General features: G+C 40.1%; 1 protein-coding gene and 1 long non-coding RNA gene across 4 annotated transcripts in view; one reads left to right on the top strand and one right to left on the bottom strand.

Moving 5' to 3' along the window:
• Window positions 1-17,123, top strand: part of DIDO1 (death inducer-obliterator 1) — a 50,081-nt gene extending 32,958 nt beyond the window's left edge. For all 3 annotated transcript variants that reach the window (XM_064674043.1, XM_064674045.1, XM_064674042.1), the window contains exons 8-17: window positions 214-661; window positions 1,586-1,745; window positions 2,258-2,374; window positions 2,554-2,661; window positions 3,132-3,267; window positions 3,404-3,950; window positions 4,797-4,950; window positions 5,768-5,857; window positions 6,498-6,693; window positions 12,013-17,123. In XM_064674043.1, coding sequence (XP_064530113.1) covers window positions 214-661; window positions 1,586-1,745; window positions 2,258-2,374; window positions 2,554-2,661; window positions 3,132-3,267; window positions 3,404-3,950; window positions 4,797-4,950; window positions 5,768-5,857; window positions 6,498-6,693; window positions 12,013-15,383 — 5,327 coding nt within the window. In that variant the 3' untranslated portion in view covers window positions 15,384-17,123. The remainder of the gene's footprint in view (window positions 1-213; window positions 662-1,585; window positions 1,746-2,257; window positions 2,375-2,553; window positions 2,662-3,131; window positions 3,268-3,403; window positions 3,951-4,796; window positions 4,951-5,767; window positions 5,858-6,497; window positions 6,694-12,012) is intronic.
• LOC135423609 (uncharacterized) lies at window positions 5,988-19,027 on the bottom strand. Its single transcript, XR_010434848.1, has 2 exons — window positions 18,434-19,027; window positions 5,988-17,726 (listed from the first exon to the last, which is right to left on the bottom strand). It is a non-coding gene; the product is annotated as an uncharacterized LOC135423609 (long non-coding RNA).
• Window positions 19,028-19,112: the final 85 nt, after the last annotated feature.

The raw sequence follows: 19,112 nt of genomic DNA on the forward strand, positions 1-19,112 counted from the left end.
TTGAACCAAAAAAAAGTATATCAACCTCAGCATGTTTTTGAAAGCACTTTTAAGAAAGCTAGTGAGAGGAAATAGCTTAAACTACCTGCTTGCAGTTATTCTCTGGAGATGGCATTTGACAGATTTTTCTTTATAGATTGGTACCTGGTCTTCATGAGTAGGAAGTTATAAAGTTAAGCCTTTAATATTGTATTTTTAAATTTGTTTTAACAGCTCAAAGGGAAGAGAAAAGGAATGAAGATAGAGCAGAGTCCTCACTGGCATCGAAGAAGACCGTTGTGTCTATAATGGAGAAACAGTCACCTTCTCTCCCCAAAAGTCTGCCTTCCAAGAAGTCCTCATCCTACTCTAACACAACACTAACCAAATCACCACTGAAACCTGCTGGAAGTTTCAAAGGTGTCATTCCCAAGAAACCTTGGGCTTCATCAGGCAGTGTTCCTTCCAAACAGTCACCTCTCTCTCCTGGCTCTTCCGTTTCCAAGAAACCAGCTCCATCTTCCAGTTTGGGTGGAGGGCTCAAAAAGCCTTCACTGCCTTCCATGTCAGCTGCAGCTGGAAGTAGTCAAACAAAAGCATCAGCCAGCCCTGTCCAGTCACAGCCCAACTCTCAGATTCGACAAAATATTCGACGATCCCTGAAAGAAATTTTATGGAAGAGGTGGGAATTCAAAGCACTTATTTTATGTAGGACGCTGCAACTAGAAGTAAATGTTTAGCCTGCAGAGGGTTTTCTTATGTGTTGATAAAGAATTTTGAAGGATTGAATTTATGCTACAGATTACTACAAGTACAATTGGGATTTCAGGTTTATACTTGAAATAAAAATTCGTGATATAAAGTAAATGTGTATGTGAAAAAACCTTTAAAAAAAGAAACCTCACTATCCCATTTATATTAAGGCAATTGCAGTTGAAGAATTAAATTACAGCATAGAAGCTTTTATAATGCAGGTGCTCTTGAGTTTTAAAATCTGGTGGTGGCAGTGATGGAGATGTACATTTGTAGGGAACATAGTACAGGAAATATCATAGTGAAAGGTTATAGGCTCAGTGAGGGGGAGATTCCCTCTGCTCCCAGCATAAAAATCAATGAGAAATTCTGGTCAGTGGGCAGCTATCACTTGGAAAAGGAAAAAAAAACCCCAAACACAAAAAAAGGCATGTTTTCCCACGATGATTGTTAAAGGTAATGCCACCCATCAAGACTTATCATAGAGCACTGCTCTCTGAAATGGAAATACTGGTCACAGTGAAGAATTTAGGACCAAAACTCAAGTGCTTGGGCTCCCTGTGTCACTCATGGCAGAGAAACTCCTCTTCTGACTGCAGTGCCAAGAGCAGGAATAAAGGCTGACGTGGTTTCCCAAAGCCTTGACTTCCATGGCCATCTGTGGGCAGTAATAAAGTTTGGCTGAGTTCAAGGTCCTGAGATAGACTTTGGCTCTCAGGTGTCATTTTAAGGAGTCTGGAGCCCTCCCTGGGTGAGGAGCAGCCGAGGTCAGCTCTGAAAAGTTAGTTTTTGTGACTGTAGCTGACTGTTCACACCTGACATAACTGCATGTACCTGCTCTTGTTTTCAACAGAGTCAACGACAGTGATGACCTTGTCATGACAGAGAGTGAAGTGGGGAAAGTGGCACTCAATATTGAAAAAGAGATGTTTAATTTGTTCCAAGTTACAGACAACAGATACAAGAGTAAATACCGGAGCATCATGTTCAATCTCAAGGACCCCAAAAACCAGGTTTGGAACTTTCTTAAACAGTGAACTTATCCAGAAATGTACTTTTGGGCTTCAGTGGTATGTCAGACTCTACCCTCAACATTCAGAGCTTCAAGATAGAGACTTACAAATTAAACTATAAAATAGTATCATAAAGCCATTCAAACCTTTTTAGCAATAGCTTTATCCAAGTAGGATTTCAAAGCTTACTTTTGTTTGTCATTGGTATTTATTCAGTTTGGGCATTTGGTGTGAAATACTTATTTACAGAATGGCTTTCTTAAAATAAATACAGACTTCATCTATTTCTCCTCTTGTGACATTCTGTAGTATGTGTTGGATACCTGATATCTGTGCTTTAAAAGAAGAAAACAGCTGCTGGTACAGATGAAAATATTCACTAGAGAACACTTGAAACCTTTTAATTTCTACAGTAGATTTGAAGCAGAGGAGTGGCTGTTCAATTTCTGACATTCCTATTCAGTTATACTGGGAGCTATTGAGGATAATGAGCAAAATTCTTCTGTTTTCAGGGACTTTTTCATCGTGTCCTTCGTGAGGAAATCTCACTGTCAAAACTAGTGAGAATGAAACCAGAAGAACTTTTGTCTAAAGAACTGTCTGTGTGGAAAGAGAAACCAGCTAAGGCAGTAAGTAACATCATTTCCTCTGTGTCCTTAGGTACAAGTTTGCCAACCCTTACCACCTGTACTAAATTAATAACACTCAATTTTAATAGTCTTTTCCTTTACCATGTGCCAAACGATAACAAAGTACATAATAAATTAAATATATGGACTTTTTACCATTGTGGTTTTGTTTCTCTCAGTTGGTGGAGTCACGAAGCAAATCTCAGGAAATCAAGAAAACGGCTGTAAAACGGGAACATGTGCCAGTTGTCAATATGGAAGATTCTCCCCCAGTGTCTGACTCTGATGTAAGTACTGGGGCTGTTGCTTCAGCACGAGGACACTGAGGGGGAGAAATGGCAACTAGGGCTTCAAATTTGTCATCAGCAGTGCAGGTTGTTTCATTAAACTGTAGGGATATCACAGCCTAGTAGGTGTGCTATGAGCATTTTTCTTTAAGTGTGAAGGAGTGCAACAAGCAATGATAAGCATATTTTGCAGACATTTCAAAAATGCTGCATATTTTTCAGCCCTTGCTGTCAATTTATAGAGAAATCTTCTATTTCTGAACATTAGCTCTCTACTTCAAAACACTCTGGAATGAAATGAGGACAAATATCATTCGAGAACTCTGTCTAACATGATATGCCTTAACCAAGGACTTTAATGTGTTGGTTTTTTTTTTAAAGAACTGGAGTTAATTAACAGATTTCAAAGTGTTTCTTTATTGTGGACATTAATGATGAACTGGAATATTTTTTGCTTTATTCACTTTCAGGAACAGCAGGAGTCAACCCGAACTGCACCCAATGTGAACAGTGCTCCTTCTCTAGATGTTTTTAGCAGCATGTTGAAGGATACAACAAGTCAACATCGAGCCCATCTTTTTGACCTGAACTGCAAAATCTGTACAGGTACTTACAATGCTGACCTTGGGCAAACTAAAAGAACTATTACATTAAGAGTGTTGTTTATTTGTTTTTTTAAAATAGTTTCTCCAAACTATTTTGTTGTTAAATAGTAATTCAAGCTTTTGAAATAAATTTATAGGTCAGATTTCAGCATCTGAAGATGAGGTACCACCTAAGAAGATGAAGCCAGGGGCTTCTGCTAAAAAGGTGGAGCAGAAATCAAAGCCAGAAGTCCAGCCCAAGTATGAAAGTCCTGCAGCAGCCCCGGCAGCAGAGCCTGACAAAGAGCCCGTTGCTGAGGACGCGATGGACATCGATGTTGAACCAGCAGCAGAAACAGTTTCTCAGCCAACTGCAGAAAGAACTTACATTCCTACAAGCCAGAGCCAGAACAGCACAGACTCTGCTGTACCTGAAGAGGTCTCTGCTTTCCCTGCCTCTTGTGCTGGCCCAGTTGTCACAACCGTGACGGTTTCGGGCAGAGACCCCAGGACAGCCATGAGCAGCTCCTCCGGGACTGTGACGCCAGCACAGCGTTCTGGGCCTGCAGCTGAGAAAGTCTCAGCGGGGGAAACCAAACAGGAAACTTCCAAACCAGCTATGACTGTCCCCAAATCCATATTAACAAAACCGTCCTCCTCACCAGATCCCAGATACCTGGCGGTTCATCAGTCACCCAACATCAAGTGCGTATCCTCCACAGCCAGCCAGGCTGCCACAATCCCTCCTGTGGTTCTCTTCACAGTTCCATGTCCCATCCCCTTTCCCTCAGTTAAAAGGCATGGTCAGGTTTAAAGTTCAGGTAGCCTGATTCACATTTTTCATTTCCCATCTCTCATTTGCCCTCTCTAGCTGGTAAAATTTTCAGAGCATGAGTGTATTTTGACAGCAAAGATTCTACACTCTTTCAGCAGGGAAATAAAACTGGAGGTATTATGCAGACTTAGAAGTCTGCATGTATATTGACACTGGGAGAGATGGTTTAAAGGCATTTCTAGATTTTCATCCTGTATTAAAATACTACTATATACGAATATGAACTTAAGTTAACCACTTGATCAGCTTGGAAGGAAGTGGATTCTTTCCTATTCTGAGTACATATAAGAGTAAAAACAAATACTCTCGAGTATATCCTAGTGCAATTGCAGTTGAAATAATTTTATTTATAGCAAATTCTTTTACTTGAGAATCTTTCTGATGCATAATTTTGACTTAATTAGTGGGAAGTCTATAATTCCAATTAAGTTTGTTATGGAGTTGGAATCACAACAGTTATAGTAGTAACTTAATTTTATAAAAGTCATGTCTTGGCATCTCTTTATCTGTCTGCAGCTACAAGTTTATTTTCTGTTACTTCTTGCGTTTTTAAGTAATAACAAGTTAGTGGAAAACGTTAACAAAGCATTTAGGAAAAATTTTGTTATTTGTTTAAAAGAAAGTATTGAATCAGTAGGAGGAGGGAAGAAAATTTACAAAAAAGGGTCCATCCTCATTTGCATTGTGTAACCTTTCTGTCTGGATTTGTTTTGCAGTGTTGCAGAGCCACGCTCACCTCAGGACAGCGACACTTCCCTCTTTCTCTCTCGTCTCAACACCATTTGGAAAGGATTTATTAACATGCAAAGTGTGGCCAAATTTGTCACTAAAGCGTATCCAGTCTCCGGGTGCTTTGATTATCTTAGTGAGGTTAGCACTGATGTGTGTGTGTGTTTGCAGTGGATCTGTGCTGCAGTTCCTGGTGCTGGAAAGGTTGGGGGCACTGTGTGTTTACAGAGTTATATTAGAACTGTAGAAGTTATAAATGGCATCCCTTCAGTAATAGGAAAAGTAGCTGAGGAAAAAAACACAGCCTTTTAAAAATTCCTCACACATCTGTGAAGAAGTCTAATGTCTTCCACCATGTTAGGATCTAACATGGAATAATGGCTTTATTTCAGCTTCGTTGTTTTCGAGACAGTGCTTTGAAGTGGATGCCTTGTTCTGTTCTCACACTAGATGGGTCACTGATGGGATCTGTTAGAAAATTATGTTTGGCTGTTTATGACAAATATCATCCTTTTTACTAGTTTTCAAATAAAACCAATTGGATGATATGGTTCTGGGAGGATGTACATTCAAATAATGAGGCAGTAGAAAGGTTTACACTGAAATAAGTGAGCTTTTCTTTTTCTCTTTTTTCTCTGAAGGGCATTTTATGTGACTTATGAAGTTTCAAACACAAATTTGTGTTTTAGGAGTTTATTAGTAGGGTTGGTGGTTCTTTTGGGTATTGCTTTTGCTGAAATGAGTCCCACTGTCCTCATGACAGGAAGCTCACTAGAATTCTAATTAAACACCTCAATTTAGGAACAGCCTGTCTGAAATCAGAAAATTATGTTCTAAAAGTTACTAAATATAATTGTGCATTATCCACTGGGCTACTGAGATGGGGCAACCTGCACTGCTTTTTTCTGATTTTCATTTGTGGTTTTTCTCATATTACCATGTAATGCTTCTTGTTCAGGATTTACCAGATACAATTCATATTGGCGGGAGGATCTCACCGAAGACAGTCTGGGATTATGTTGGCAAACTCAAATCTTCACTCTCTAAGGTATTCATTTAAAATCCTTTGCAAAACCCAGAAGAAATATACAGCAATGTAAAAGGACAACTTTTTATAATATAGAGTAGTAAACAGCAAATACTGACATAGATCACACCTGGAAAACTACCAAAACCACTTCTTTTAAATTTTTGATTTATTGAAGAAATGTGTTAATTGAGCTGCAAATCTTCTTAATCTCTCTCTCCTGCATAGTAGTCAAATCTTCATACTATTTATTATTTAAAATAGTGAAGATTGAAATTGAAATCTTAAAGGAAAGGTAGTTATCATTTAATGTACGTAATAGATTTTAATATTAAAATCGCTTCAGAAGTGAAAAAGTGATGCACAGTGTACAGAGATAATCATGAAACTAAGATTTTTCCATTTCTTTTTTATTTGAGCCTCAGGCTGTTTAGTTTGATGTAAGATACACAAGTAATTTGTGTTTCTGAAAATGACACCTAATTCTGTTTTAATGTTACAAATTGAACAGAGTAGACTCTTAAAGCCAGTGTGTTACCCTGAAGGCAAAACTGGAGTGATAAATGTTCAGTTCATTTTTACCCCTGGAATTTGTCCTTTACCATTTTATTTGCTGATATGTTGCAGGTTGAGTTTTTTCTACTTTGCTTTTGTATTCCAGGAACTGTGTTTGATTCGCTTCCATCCTGCCACAGAAGAAGAAGAGGTTGCCTATATCTCTCTCTACTCCTATTTTAGCAGTCGTGGTCGTTTTGGTGTTGTAGCTAATAACAACAGACATGTCAAGGATCTCTACCTGATCCCCCTGAGTTCTAAGGACCCAATTCCTTCCAAACTCTTGCCCTTTGAGGGACCAGGTAAGCACAAAACAGGGGAGGTTAAATGCTAGGTAAAATCACAAAACAAAAGGCAATCTGAGACAAGTTGTTGAATATTTAATGTAAGCATTATTTAAATTTTTTTATATAAAACCAATTTTAAACTACATAAATAGGAGAAACTGGAAATCCAACAAGATGCCCGTAGGCTGTTGGGAGAATGAGTTTACCTGTAAAATCAAGGATATAGAACAGCCACTACATTAAAAAAAAACCCAAAACACTAAAAAACTCCCATTTCTTAGGATTAGTAGGTGGCAGACAGCAGTTGGTATAGGCATATATATTTTTGGATAAAATTACCTATAGTAATGTTTGGTGAACATGGTGACAGAAGAACTGAGAATGAATTCAACCATGAAACACCCTTCTCCTACAAAATTTGAAGTCATCTTCATCCGAGGATGGAGGAGGTCCATATGCTTAATTTCCAAATAAGGATCTGAGGGATTATAGAAAATGCCAGGTTGAGAAGCTGAAGAGCTGCAGGTTCCAGTGAAGGTAGAACTCCATTGTCGTGGCAATGGGTGGCACTAAACGGTGGGTATGAAACAACCAACATACAGGAGCTGATCTTTCTGGAAAGCTGTGTCCTCTACTCAAATACAAGTGTAGCACTAAACTCAATAAAGCATTCTCAGAGATTATATGCTGGAGAAACAGGGGCTGGAGCAGGTTTTCATGACTTACAAGTGAAATATGAGTTAAGTGCTCTCCCTTCCTCCATGAAATGGCCAAGGGCACTTGCTCTGCATCCTCAAACAGGATCTTTCTCATACACTCCCAGTCTGTTTTATCCATCCTTGAGCAGTGCACAGTCTAGGTGGTTGTTTTTAGGCAATAGCTAAAAAGGCAGGATTATTGCTGTCTAAATTATAGCAGTATAGCCAGAATTGTCAAATCTCAGCACCTCATAGTCTGTAACTCACAGAAATCTTGAAAGGTAGGCAAAAACTGTTACTCCCATTTCATAGCCAAGAAGTGAAAACACCAAGTGCAGAACACCTTGGCACAAGGTTGTAGGTAGAGTCTTAACAGACTGATTTTTCCAGGCAGAACAAAAGAAATACCCTCCTTTCTGGGCAGTAGTACAAGGGTGGGACTGGCATTGAATCAGCTGTAAAGGTCAGCTGGTCTGGTAAATAACCTGCTTTAGGGAGACATTTTCCTGATTGTTGCCTCTTGCATTCCTGTGAAAATATCAGCTTTCCTTTTTACACTTCTTTTACTTCTCCATTATAGTTTTCATTTCAAATGAAACTCTTTACCTTAGACTGGAGGTTGGCAAGTGTAGCCAAACTTTACTCTTAGTAGAGGAATTTGTAACGTCAGCCTGGTTTTGCCAAGTTTCTTATGAGTCAGGTTTCCAAATTGACATAGGTATTTGTAGGCCAAATGGATTAAATACTAGCAGCAGAAACAAGGTTTCAAGGGCAGGCAGGACATGAGATGGAGCAGTTTCACAGAAGACCCACTTAGAGTTCTGACATCAGTTCACACTTGTTGGGAACTCCCTTGGCTGCCTTTACCTCACAGCTGGGCCAAGTTGTGTTCGTGTTTTAAAACCAGATCAAAAGAAGCAGGTAAGCTGTTCATCCGGGTTTGTGTATGTTTGAAAACTACAGCATGTAATCCACACTTTTTAATGACATCTGATGGAATTCACTGTTTTTTCTTTCTTTGACAATCAATAAAAATATTTTGTGGAACGTGGTCATTGTCTCCTTAAATTTAATCGTGTGCCTTCCAGTAGAGTTTAGCAAGGAAAAGCTTTGCCTTTAGATGGTTTGATAAATATGAGCTGAGGGGGGAGGAGGGAGAGGACAATCAAACCCTGCCACTCCAGAAATCCTAGTTAGAAGATATTCCAGCTTTATCAGCCAGTTCCAGTATGGATTAGGAATTTCTCCTGTTTTCTAATGGACTGGATTTGGAACACAACTGAGGACTTCTGAACTGCACTAGTACCTAGAAGATCTGCAGAAAACTTTGACATGGGTGACTGAAAAACAGAGAAAAATGGAAGGTTATCCTCATTTATATTTAATTAATCTCAGATATTTAATACCAGATTTTATGTATCATGGGCTCTTCTGCACTGTCTTTTTGCAGTAGTTTACTGTATGTGAATTCACTCCTCTGTTTCACATACACACTTTATTTAGCATTTTCATTTGTAAAAAAAAGTATAATCAAACTTAATTACTAATAGTGTTTTACTGAGGGATTTAGTGGCAATGTTGGGAATGTAACAACTACCTTACATAGTTAAAATAGAGAAATTTTACTACAAGAGCCATTTATCAGCAAAGGATTCCACAAATGCTGATACATCTTTTGGGCAGTTTACAATAGGAACTGTGTTTTTTCATAAAGTACAAAGGCCTGAAATCTCCTCATGCTGTTTGCAATGCTCTTAAAAATTGCAACAAAAGGACCAAAATTTTAACTGAACTGTGAATGGAGTTTGGTGTCTTCATCTCAGCAGGTCTCGTTAGGAAAAGCAGCAGCAGTAGAAGAACGTGGCGTTACAAACCTGGTTTTCTGTGCCAGCCAGTTCCACTCAGCAAAGGAACGTGAACGTGGAGCAGTGTCAGTGCTGGCAGTGATCTGGAGCCCTGGGTTGAGGGGGCACTAATTTGATGACAGTTGTCCATTGCTCCCGTGATTAATTGGGACAAATGATTTAAATGGCATTGATAAAATACAATGTCTTGTATGGGTCTCTTCAGTTTAAAACTCACCACAGGTGTGCTTAGTCCATTCCCGTGGGTCTGTCATGGGTGGGCAGAAGTGAGGGTGTGTCTTTAACAGTGCAGGTCACTTCTTACCAGCTGCTGGTGACAGGGAAAGATGTGGCCAATATACACATAAATATGGCAAAATTGATATATTGAAAAAAAATGCATTTAAGGCTAAGAAAACCAAATATTAATCCAGTACTAATATTTAGTATATCCTGTTTTAATGGCTTTAGTTACAGGGTGTAACTCAATAAAACCAGCATGTGGACTTCAAATGCATAATAGGATAATAACTGTTATAAATAATTTAGCACTGAAAGCTTCTAACTCTGCCAGCACAGCTTGCAGCACTTTTAGAATGTGTCATTGAGCAATAGTGGCAGACTGCAGCCAACATCTTGTTGTTCCTAAAATTAGGCACTTAACGTATTTATGGATATTGAGATAGAAGGGGGCTGACCTTTGAAAGCTGCTCTGGCTGCGTGTCTCCATTCCAGGAAGCATTTAGTATTTGGTCTCTTTGAACTGAGTGAATGTAGGTTCTAGGTTAGGCAAAACTTCTATATTTGTGTAAAATTCCCATATCAAAATGTAAAATTTTAATGCATTTATTCTATGATGACTAAATTCTAAACAGAATAATTTATAACTAATGGTATTAACTTACTCCTGGAATTTATTGCCTTGAAAGCATATTAAAATTTTACCCTGTTTTATTAGTGACGTGATCTCTGTTTGTTACAGGGATTCAAACCTGATTTCTTGGTAATTGCTGTTTATGAGATATCCTGCCTGATGGATTTTTAAAAGCTGTTTATTTCAGTTATTCAGTGTTTGAGATTCATTGTAACTAATTGCATAAATCACAGGTCTCTGCATGAAAGTCAATAACCAAAACATTAACAATGGCAGGACAGCAAATGCCTACTGGGAGTTTTTGGGTGAACACCAGTTTGTGAGATACTCTGCACTGGTCAACACCCACCAACTGGGGAGTCACTATTCATTAACGGGAACAGAAATTTAGCAAAACAGCTGATGTGGTTTTCTCATTAGATGGTAAATTTAAGAGTCCCCGTAAAACTTTGAGTTGGTTCAGCAAAGTAACGTATGTGTGATGTGTTTTGCTAAAGGAGTGTATCTGCTACTGTGGGGCTTGGGGTTTTGCGTTGGTATCAAAAAGTTTTCAGTGCTAATAATTAGATATTTTAAAATTATTCCTCAGTGAGCAGTTGGCTTAATAAGAACGAGGAACATATATATAACAACCTCTTACTTCTGGGATCTTGAATAGAAGGGTCAGTGTAGGTCAGAGCCCTCACCTGGTAATTTAACCACAGTGAATATTATCTCTTATTTCACAGGTTATTTTGTGTTTCTGTATTACCACTTCCTTGCTGGATGCAAATAATAACTAATGGCACATATGGGGGAAAGACAGTGGCCCTCAAAGGAGGACCTTCTAAAGGCCATTAAATCCAGAAGTTAAAAAGGCCTCTCTTTGTACAGATTTTCTACATTTGCCACCACTTCATGTTAAAGGATTCCCTCCCTGCCCTTCGTTCTAGCCATGTTTATCTGCCACGAGAGTCAGTGGGAACTGTGCATGTAAGAGGAAGAAATGCAATAGAGGAAACAAGCCTACAGACCTTTGCATTTTTCCTCTTTATCAGAAACTTTCCTATCATTTCTTAATCTACTTCTCTGGGGCTTTGAGTCTGAAGCTCTTCACAAAGGACCAGTTCTGCTCATCATGTTTTTTCTGAGATATTAAGGCCTAACATCACTCTGTGTTCTGCAGTGGAGGCTCCAAGGGCACGTCACCCCTGCACACCAGTAATTGCCCAACCAAACACATCTCCTGTGCTTGTTTGGTAAATCAGAGTTTCCCTGCTTCTGTCTCCTTTTAAATAATGTCTAGCTGGGAAAAAAAAAAAAAACAAACAACAAGCTGGGAGTAGGTTACCAGCTTTAACTCTGTTTCCAAGCACAGTTTGTTTAATGTTATCTTTTTAGCCATTACTGGTATTTGTTTAACCTGGAGACAGACAAAATATTTACAGACTGGTGTCAATGTGGACTTTTAGCACAGATTATAACACAAACAGCAATGTTTAACCCAGGTCTTTTCACTTTTCAATATCCCTGTGTATATAGCATATTTGCAAACTATTTAAACATAAATATTTGATTTTTCAGGGGGAGAAGTGGAGGTGGTTGAACAGCAGAAACAATGTAAAAGTACAAAAATATAACAACTTCCTTTTGTTTGAACTTTTGCGGGAATAGCTTTTAACAACGATACCTGATGTTGCAATCTTTTATTAAAGATATCAAAGAAGGAATTTAAACTTATTATATACAAACATATATAGAGAGAAATATAAATGCATGTGGACTAATGAAAAATTGCTAATAGGTGATCTGATGGAATTTAGAAAAACTGTTACTTTTATGACTTTTCTAGCTGCCACTATATAACATAGTAAGTTTTTACTGAAAGCATCATTAAAAATCAGGTATTTACATATGCAATCTTTATGTTCCCTTTCAGGTCTCGAGTCATCTCGGCCAAATTTGATTCTTGGATTGGTTATCTGTCAGAAAGGGAAGCGTCCTGCCACTGGCATTGAGGCAGAAAAGATGGAGGAGAAGCGAAGCAGAACTCAAGCCCATGAGGAGCCTGAGCCGTCGCTGTTCTCCAAAGGGGCTGCAGCTTCACAAGAGAAGAAAGCTCCAAAATACACACTTTATTCAGGAGACTCGTCTGTGAGTACAACACCACCTGGATCTCCTCCTCCACCTCCACCTCCACCCCCACCCATTCCAGACACCTCAGCAGTGACACCTTCAGTATTAAAAATCCTGTCGTCCATTAAGAGTGGACCCACAGCGACTGTGACCCCGCTGGTTTCAACTGCTGCTCCTGCCAGTGGCACTGCCACGCACTCGGCATCCTCCAAAACTGCCACACCCCTCGAGCACATCCTGCAGACCCTCTTTGGGAAGAAGAAAACTTTTGAGCCACTTGCCAAGGATTCTGGAACTGTTCAGTCTTCAAGTCAGGAAGGCCAAGCTGCTGCTGATGGCGGAATGTCAGCGGTTCCGCTGTTAGATCCCATTGTGCAGCAGTTTGGGCAGATGTCAAAGGACAGAGCTATAGAAGAGGAGGAGGATGACAGACCATATGATCCTGAGGAAGAGTACGGCCCGGAAAAAGCCTTTGAAATGCAGACTGGTGAAAGTGAAAAGCGATACAATGTGGAAAAGCCATCTAATGCAGCAGAACTAGAGGATGAGGCCTATGATCCAGAGGACGAAACTATCTTGGAAGAAGCAAAAGTTACAGTTGATGATTTACCCAACAAAATGTACACAGACACTAAAAACAGTTCTTCAGAAACACCTGCTTCATACGTGCCTGATTTATCTGCAGCCTCGTCCTTGGTAGAACAGCAGAAAATGTTGGAAGAGTTAAACAAACAAATAGAAGAACAGAAAAGACAACTAGAGGAACAAGAAGAAGCCCTCAGGCAACAAAGAGCAGCTGTTGGTGTTTCAATGGCTCATTTTTCAGTGTCTGATGCTTTAATGTCACCACCACCAGCGAAAGCTTCCCTAATAAAGACTGAATTATTCCATCAGGACCAGCAGGCTACACAAAAAGTAGATTTACCTTCATCTTTAAATCAGCAAGCACAAGTTTTAAACCAGGGCTGTGACCCACGACAGAACAGAGATCCTCGCCAGGCTCGAAGGATGGTGACAGAGACTAATGACACTGTTGATTCTCGGATAAAGCCACAGGTGGTACAGAATGAGGTATCCACAAGAGAAGTTGCTCCAGCAAGTTTTCCAAATGCTTTGCAGACTTCACTTGGTAAGGAAGATAATACTTTAATTTCTGCTACTCAGCCTGGCTTTACTGCTGACAATTGGGTTTCAAGTGAACAGGCTTCTACAGTGTCCCAGAAGGAGACTACTAACAGCAAATTTGAACACACCATTCAAGTTACTTTGGAAAACCTGAATCAAACAGCTGCTGGAGAACCTTCTGGATCTAAACCTGTACGTAAAGTGCTGCTTCCAACACCTCCAGCTACATCTTTTCAGCCTAATTTCTCCACATCAAATGACAGCCCATCCCTGCAAGACATGCATCAAGTGTCGTGGTCAAATGAGTCAAAGGAAGCAATGGGAATGGAATCCTTTTCAAATACAATGTTTCCTCCTCAGGAAAAGGCACCTGGTCACTTTGAACCAGAGACAGGTCTTTCATCAGTGCAATATGATGAACAAAGAAATCCTCAGTCTCATCAGTTTGTAGAACAGACTGACTCCCCACAAATTCAGAGTGAGGGTGGACCTCCCCCACAGCACTTTGAGGAAAACATGGCGTTTTCTTTGTCTGGGCAGAAAGGAGGGCCTCCACTGATGCTCAGTGCACCTGGAGGGCCTCATGGACCTAATTTTAGAGAACCAGCACCACAGTTCTCTGAAGAGCACGGTTTTCCAAATAATGATGGGCAAAGAGGACCTCAGTCTGGAAGATTTGGAGGTCAAAAGGGTCCCCTTCCTTCCTTATTTTCTGCACAGCATGGACCATCATCATTTTTTGGTGATAATAGGGGCCCTGCCCCTTATCATGGTGGTCCAAGAGGAATGTCACCATCTCATTTTGAAGATCACAGGGAACCTCACATGGAACAAAGGGAATTCTCAGATTCCCAATATGATGAAATGATGGGGCCTCCAGGACAGTTCGAAGGACCAGATTCCCCTCAATTTATGGGAAACAGAGGACCTTCACCTTTTCCTTTCGGAGGTCAAAGACGACCCCCACCAGCTCAGTTTAAAGGACAGAGAGGAGGCCCTCAGTTTGGAGGGCCAAGAGGTCCAGCCCCAGGTCATTTTGGGGGACCAAGAGGGCCTCACCCAAATCAATTTGAAGGGCAGAGGGGTCCAGCTCCAAATCATATGCCTGGTCCAAGGGGACTTTTGCCACAGCCGTATGAAGAACGGAGAGGGAGCCCACCACCCAGATTTTCCAACCAGAGAGGTCCAGCACCACATCAGTTTGGGGGACCAAGAGGAGCCCCACCTGCAATGTTTCCAGAGGAAGATGAACCTCCCCCCTCTAGATTTCATTTCCAGGGTCAGTCACCACAAGGTATGAAACCACCACCAAGACCACTCCTGGACCTTCCAAGCCATCCACCAACCCACAGAAAAGAGATGTGGGAGGACGCTGGACCATCTGCATCTCTTTCCAATATGTCTGGACAAGGACCTGAGTCAGAAGGACAGTGGTCCGCATCTGACTTCCGAGAAGGCAAAAATCCTGAATATAGAGGCCAGACATTTGAAGGGAGACAGAGATATGAGGGAGGAAATAAAGACAAGGGTTTAGATCAGCCAGAGCCCCAGCAAGCAGACAATCGCCAAGGCAGAGCCTTCGAGGACAGACGAAGGGATCGAGAACACGGCAGACCTTGGGAAAGAGACCGTGGCAGAAACTGGAACAGAGACAGGGACTGGGAGAGACACAGAGACAAGGAATGGGATAAAAACAGAGATAGGAGCCAAAACAGAGACAAGGATTCAGAGCGAGGTAAAGAATGGGAAAGAAGCAGAGACAGAGATAGGACAAGAACCAGAGAGAGAGACTCCTACAGAAGACGTGACAGAGAGCGATCGAGAAGCAGAGACAGGGATCGTGACAGAGAGAAAGACAGGGACCGGGATCGGAGCAGGGAGAAGGAACGAGATCGAGAGAGAGACCGAGATCGCGACAGGGAAAGAGGGAAAGATCGCAAAGATAGGAGTAAGAGTAAGGAAACTGGTAAAGAGACAAAGCCAGAAACACCGAAGGAAACTCAGAAACCAGTGGAAACTGAAGCTTCATCTTCCAGCAATCAATCATAGAACCATGACTGATATTGTATTTCCCACAAATATCCCACTTTTGCAACACAGCAAGGACTGCACATCTTCTGTATATACTGTATATATTCTCACCTTTCCAAAAATACTGTTGTAAAACTAGCCTTACCCAATGGACTGACAAGTTAGCAATTTTTGAACAACTGTGAATGAAATTAATCAGATAGATGAGAAGCAAGAACATATTGGACTTTCACTTGCTGCATTTTGTGCATAATGTTTTTCTTATAAAAATTCACAATGTTACCTGTACTGAAATTTTGTTTTTTCTACTCGCATCTTTATCTTAAAGTTTCCATTTACAGTACAGAAATGGGAAAAGTCTAAGAAGAGCATATTGCTTTTTAAGATTATAAAGTTATGTTTTCCAGTAACTTGAATTGTAATTTTATAAGAGAATTTAATCCACACCTGAGGAGCCATACCTTTACATCCCATTTACGTGATATTTTGGTGTCAAAATTGTTCCTACAGCACACACTTTAAAAATGTTGCTGTCGTGTTTCTTTTACAACAGAAGGGTCGTTTATTTAGGAAAGGACTGTAGAAGAACAGTGTTAATAATTACTTGTGACTGATGGAGGATTTGAAAATGGAATGTTATAAGCTTAAAGTGCACTATCTTCCTTTTATATACCGGTGTTTTGGTTTGAGAATCCATCTCTTCAGTGTACAGCAGACAAGTTGTACTTAGTTTATTTTTCATGATGTTTTAAATATCTCATTTTTACAAGCCTGTCATTAAAGAACATACAAGAGCAGCACCTTTATAACCAGCAAAACTTACAAAAGCATCTGGCATTTATTTGAAAAAGGTGAAGACTGCAAATAAATTGGTAAACTAAAGGAAGGAAAAAATTTGGTTAAATAGGCCACTGAATCTCTTACTTCAGTTGAACTGATCTAGCAGAGCATTTTTTGCTTTTGTTTTGGTTTTGCAGAATTTTGCCACAAACTTAGGAAATGTCCCAATTTGATTGAATTTTTCATTCTAGAAGTACTCTTTCATTCTAAAAGGGCTCTTAAAAAATGAATGTTACTGTTCTTTTGTTAGACCGTACTTAGGCTGGCAGTGTATATAAAACTCTCCACTGAAAAAGATACAGCTGCATTAAACTTTAAATTATTGTGGTACATCATGTTGTGATTGAAGAGGGACATTTTTCATGCCCAAATGCTACTTTTCATGTAGTCCTCAAGTATGTAATTCTAAAGTATGAAATGAAACCCCGCTAATTTATTTGACCGTGTAAATTAACAGTCGGGTAAATATTTTCATTTTTTGATAAAATAGTTTTGGAAATGTAAAATTAGATTCCTGTAAACAGTTTTTATCTTGAGGATTACATTACAGTAGCTTGTTTGTCACCACAGTCACATTGGTGCATCTTTGAGGTCCTTGTCCATCCAGGGTTTGCTGGCTGAGATGATCTGTGTTCTGAACCCGAGGGAAAACGGTAACATGCAAAGAAATGGTATGAAATGCAAACATCACCTACGGTGTAAGATTTTTTTCTTAACGAGATGTTTCTAATTTAAAGACATACATAAAAGTATGCAAAAAGTAAGTGTGTTTGTTTAGGTTTCCTTGATAGAAATTTCTGTAAATTGTATTTTATATGGCAGAATATATCACTGTACATTAAAATATGGGAGTTCACAGGTTTTTTGTTACTGTAAGTAGAATAAACATCTACAGAGAGCTGTTGTCCATTTCTTAAATATGTATGCGTATATTATTTTCTATATCTTGCTACATCTCAACAAACCATGAGAGACTGATGGCACATGGGTGTTTTGCATGATTATGGATGTTTTGCAGGACATCACTACCAAACAATGTTGGATTGTGGGCCCTCTAAAAACCAGGCCAAAATCTGTGCTTATGATTCTTCTCTCAGTTCTAAAGCATCCCCTAATTTATTTTGATTTTTTTTTTTTTTAAATTTGAGTCAGGAAGCTTATGATTTGAAGATTTTACATCAAAAATCTAAAGAAAAGAAAAAAATTAATTCGGGTCAGCTTTGAGCTTAAGAAAAACTTAATTCACATAGTTTATTAATTTCTTGACTTTACATTTTTATGAAATAGATGTGTGGCTTTTCATCTTCTAGAAACTCTCCTTTGGGAGTTTGGGGACTCTCTTTATGATTTAGGAACAGTAAATACATCCACCCAAAGATCAAGTGGCAAAAAAAATCAACAGCATAGACAGGCACTAGTGACTGACTTAAAGCACAGGTTTATATAGTTTACAAGGAGCTGGAGTTGGATTTTGCAGCAAGATTCCTGTCTTCTCCACTGCAGCAGTCAGTAAAAGTCAGGCTGAAACCAACACAACAATTTAATTCAATTTACAGAGACTAAGAATGGTTCTGAATGATTGTCCTGCACTGCAGGAAAGAGAAAATTCTCTTTGTCCAAACTTCTGATTAACATGAAAGAACTCACTATTTTGAGCTTTTGTCTATGTTTGTACTAAGCTAAATTAACTTTCCAGAGAGTATTTTGCTAAACCTTTCTTCTGTAAAAGCCTCTGGAAGGTCTAGAACAATATAAAAAGAACTATTATTATGTCTGTAAAAGGCTGTAGTATTCCAACTGTGAGCATTGTAAAGGGGAATGTGCAGGAGGATTAGAGAAGGAGGAAAGTGTGTATTGAGTTCAGTGTGCCCAAAACTTTTAAAATTTCTTAAAATGTCAAAGTCATCAGTGAGGCTGTCAGACTTTGGCTACACCTCATGGAATATGGTACGCTTGGACATGGGAATGCCTTGATTGAATATGCAGTAAACATTTTTTTTTTTTTAACCTGAAGGGGACAAATTTTTCATAAAGTATTGAAGCTGAGGGCTGAGGGTTTATTCTGGTTATGAGCTGGAGTGGCATTTTTGTGCCTTTCATGCTCTGGGTTTTTTCTAGGATATGTCTTCTCTAATGGGCATCTGGTTTTAATTCCGAAATTATGGGACAGGACCACTTTTTAAGTCCAGAAAAGTGAAAGGTTTTAAAGGCATTTTGGAATAACTTACTATCAAAAGACACTTTTTAAACACTGACGAACTACTAAAGCCTTTATAGTTTAGTAACATAATCTTGGAGCAGGAAATTCAGGTCTGTGGACTCCGCTGTAGGAAGGAACCTGCTGCCCCTCAGTGCTTCACAGGAACGTTCCTGGGAACGGGAAAAAAAACCTTTATCCAGCAACGATGAAACAAATGATTCTGAATGATTGTCCTGCATCGCAGCAGAGAGAAAAACCATTCTCTGGCTTTGTCCAAACTTTCGATTAGCATGAAAGAAGGCTGAGCAGTAAACAGTCGCAATTCGTTTAAATCCCCCGTGGGCTAAGAGCGTGTGCTCGGCCAGCCCAGCCACGAGTCAGCTCAAATAGCAAAGCGTGCGCCCGGAACCTGAAACACACATATAAACACGCCCTGCACGCTCATGTTCTCTTTCCTTATTTCCTCACAACACCGATAAATGCCGGGTTTTACCAGGCTCGGGGGTTTAATTGGAGCCTCGGACGAAGCCCCCCCTGAGGGGCGGGAAGTGGGGGGGGGGGCTCCGCCTGAGGGGCGCGCGCGGGGTCGCGCGCGGGGCCGTGGCGGTTACGCGCGGCCGTTGGCGGCGGCGCGCGGCGCGCTCGGGGCAGCGCTCGCAGCGCTGAGGGGGCCGCGCGTCCCCTCCGGCCGCCCCCGCCCGGCCCTG

This window comes from Pseudopipra pipra, chromosome 17, assembly GCF_036250125.1.
Source record: "Pseudopipra pipra isolate bDixPip1 chromosome 17, bDixPip1.hap1, whole genome shotgun sequence".
Taxonomy (NCBI): Eukaryota; Metazoa; Chordata; class Aves; order Passeriformes; family Pipridae; genus Pseudopipra; species Pseudopipra pipra.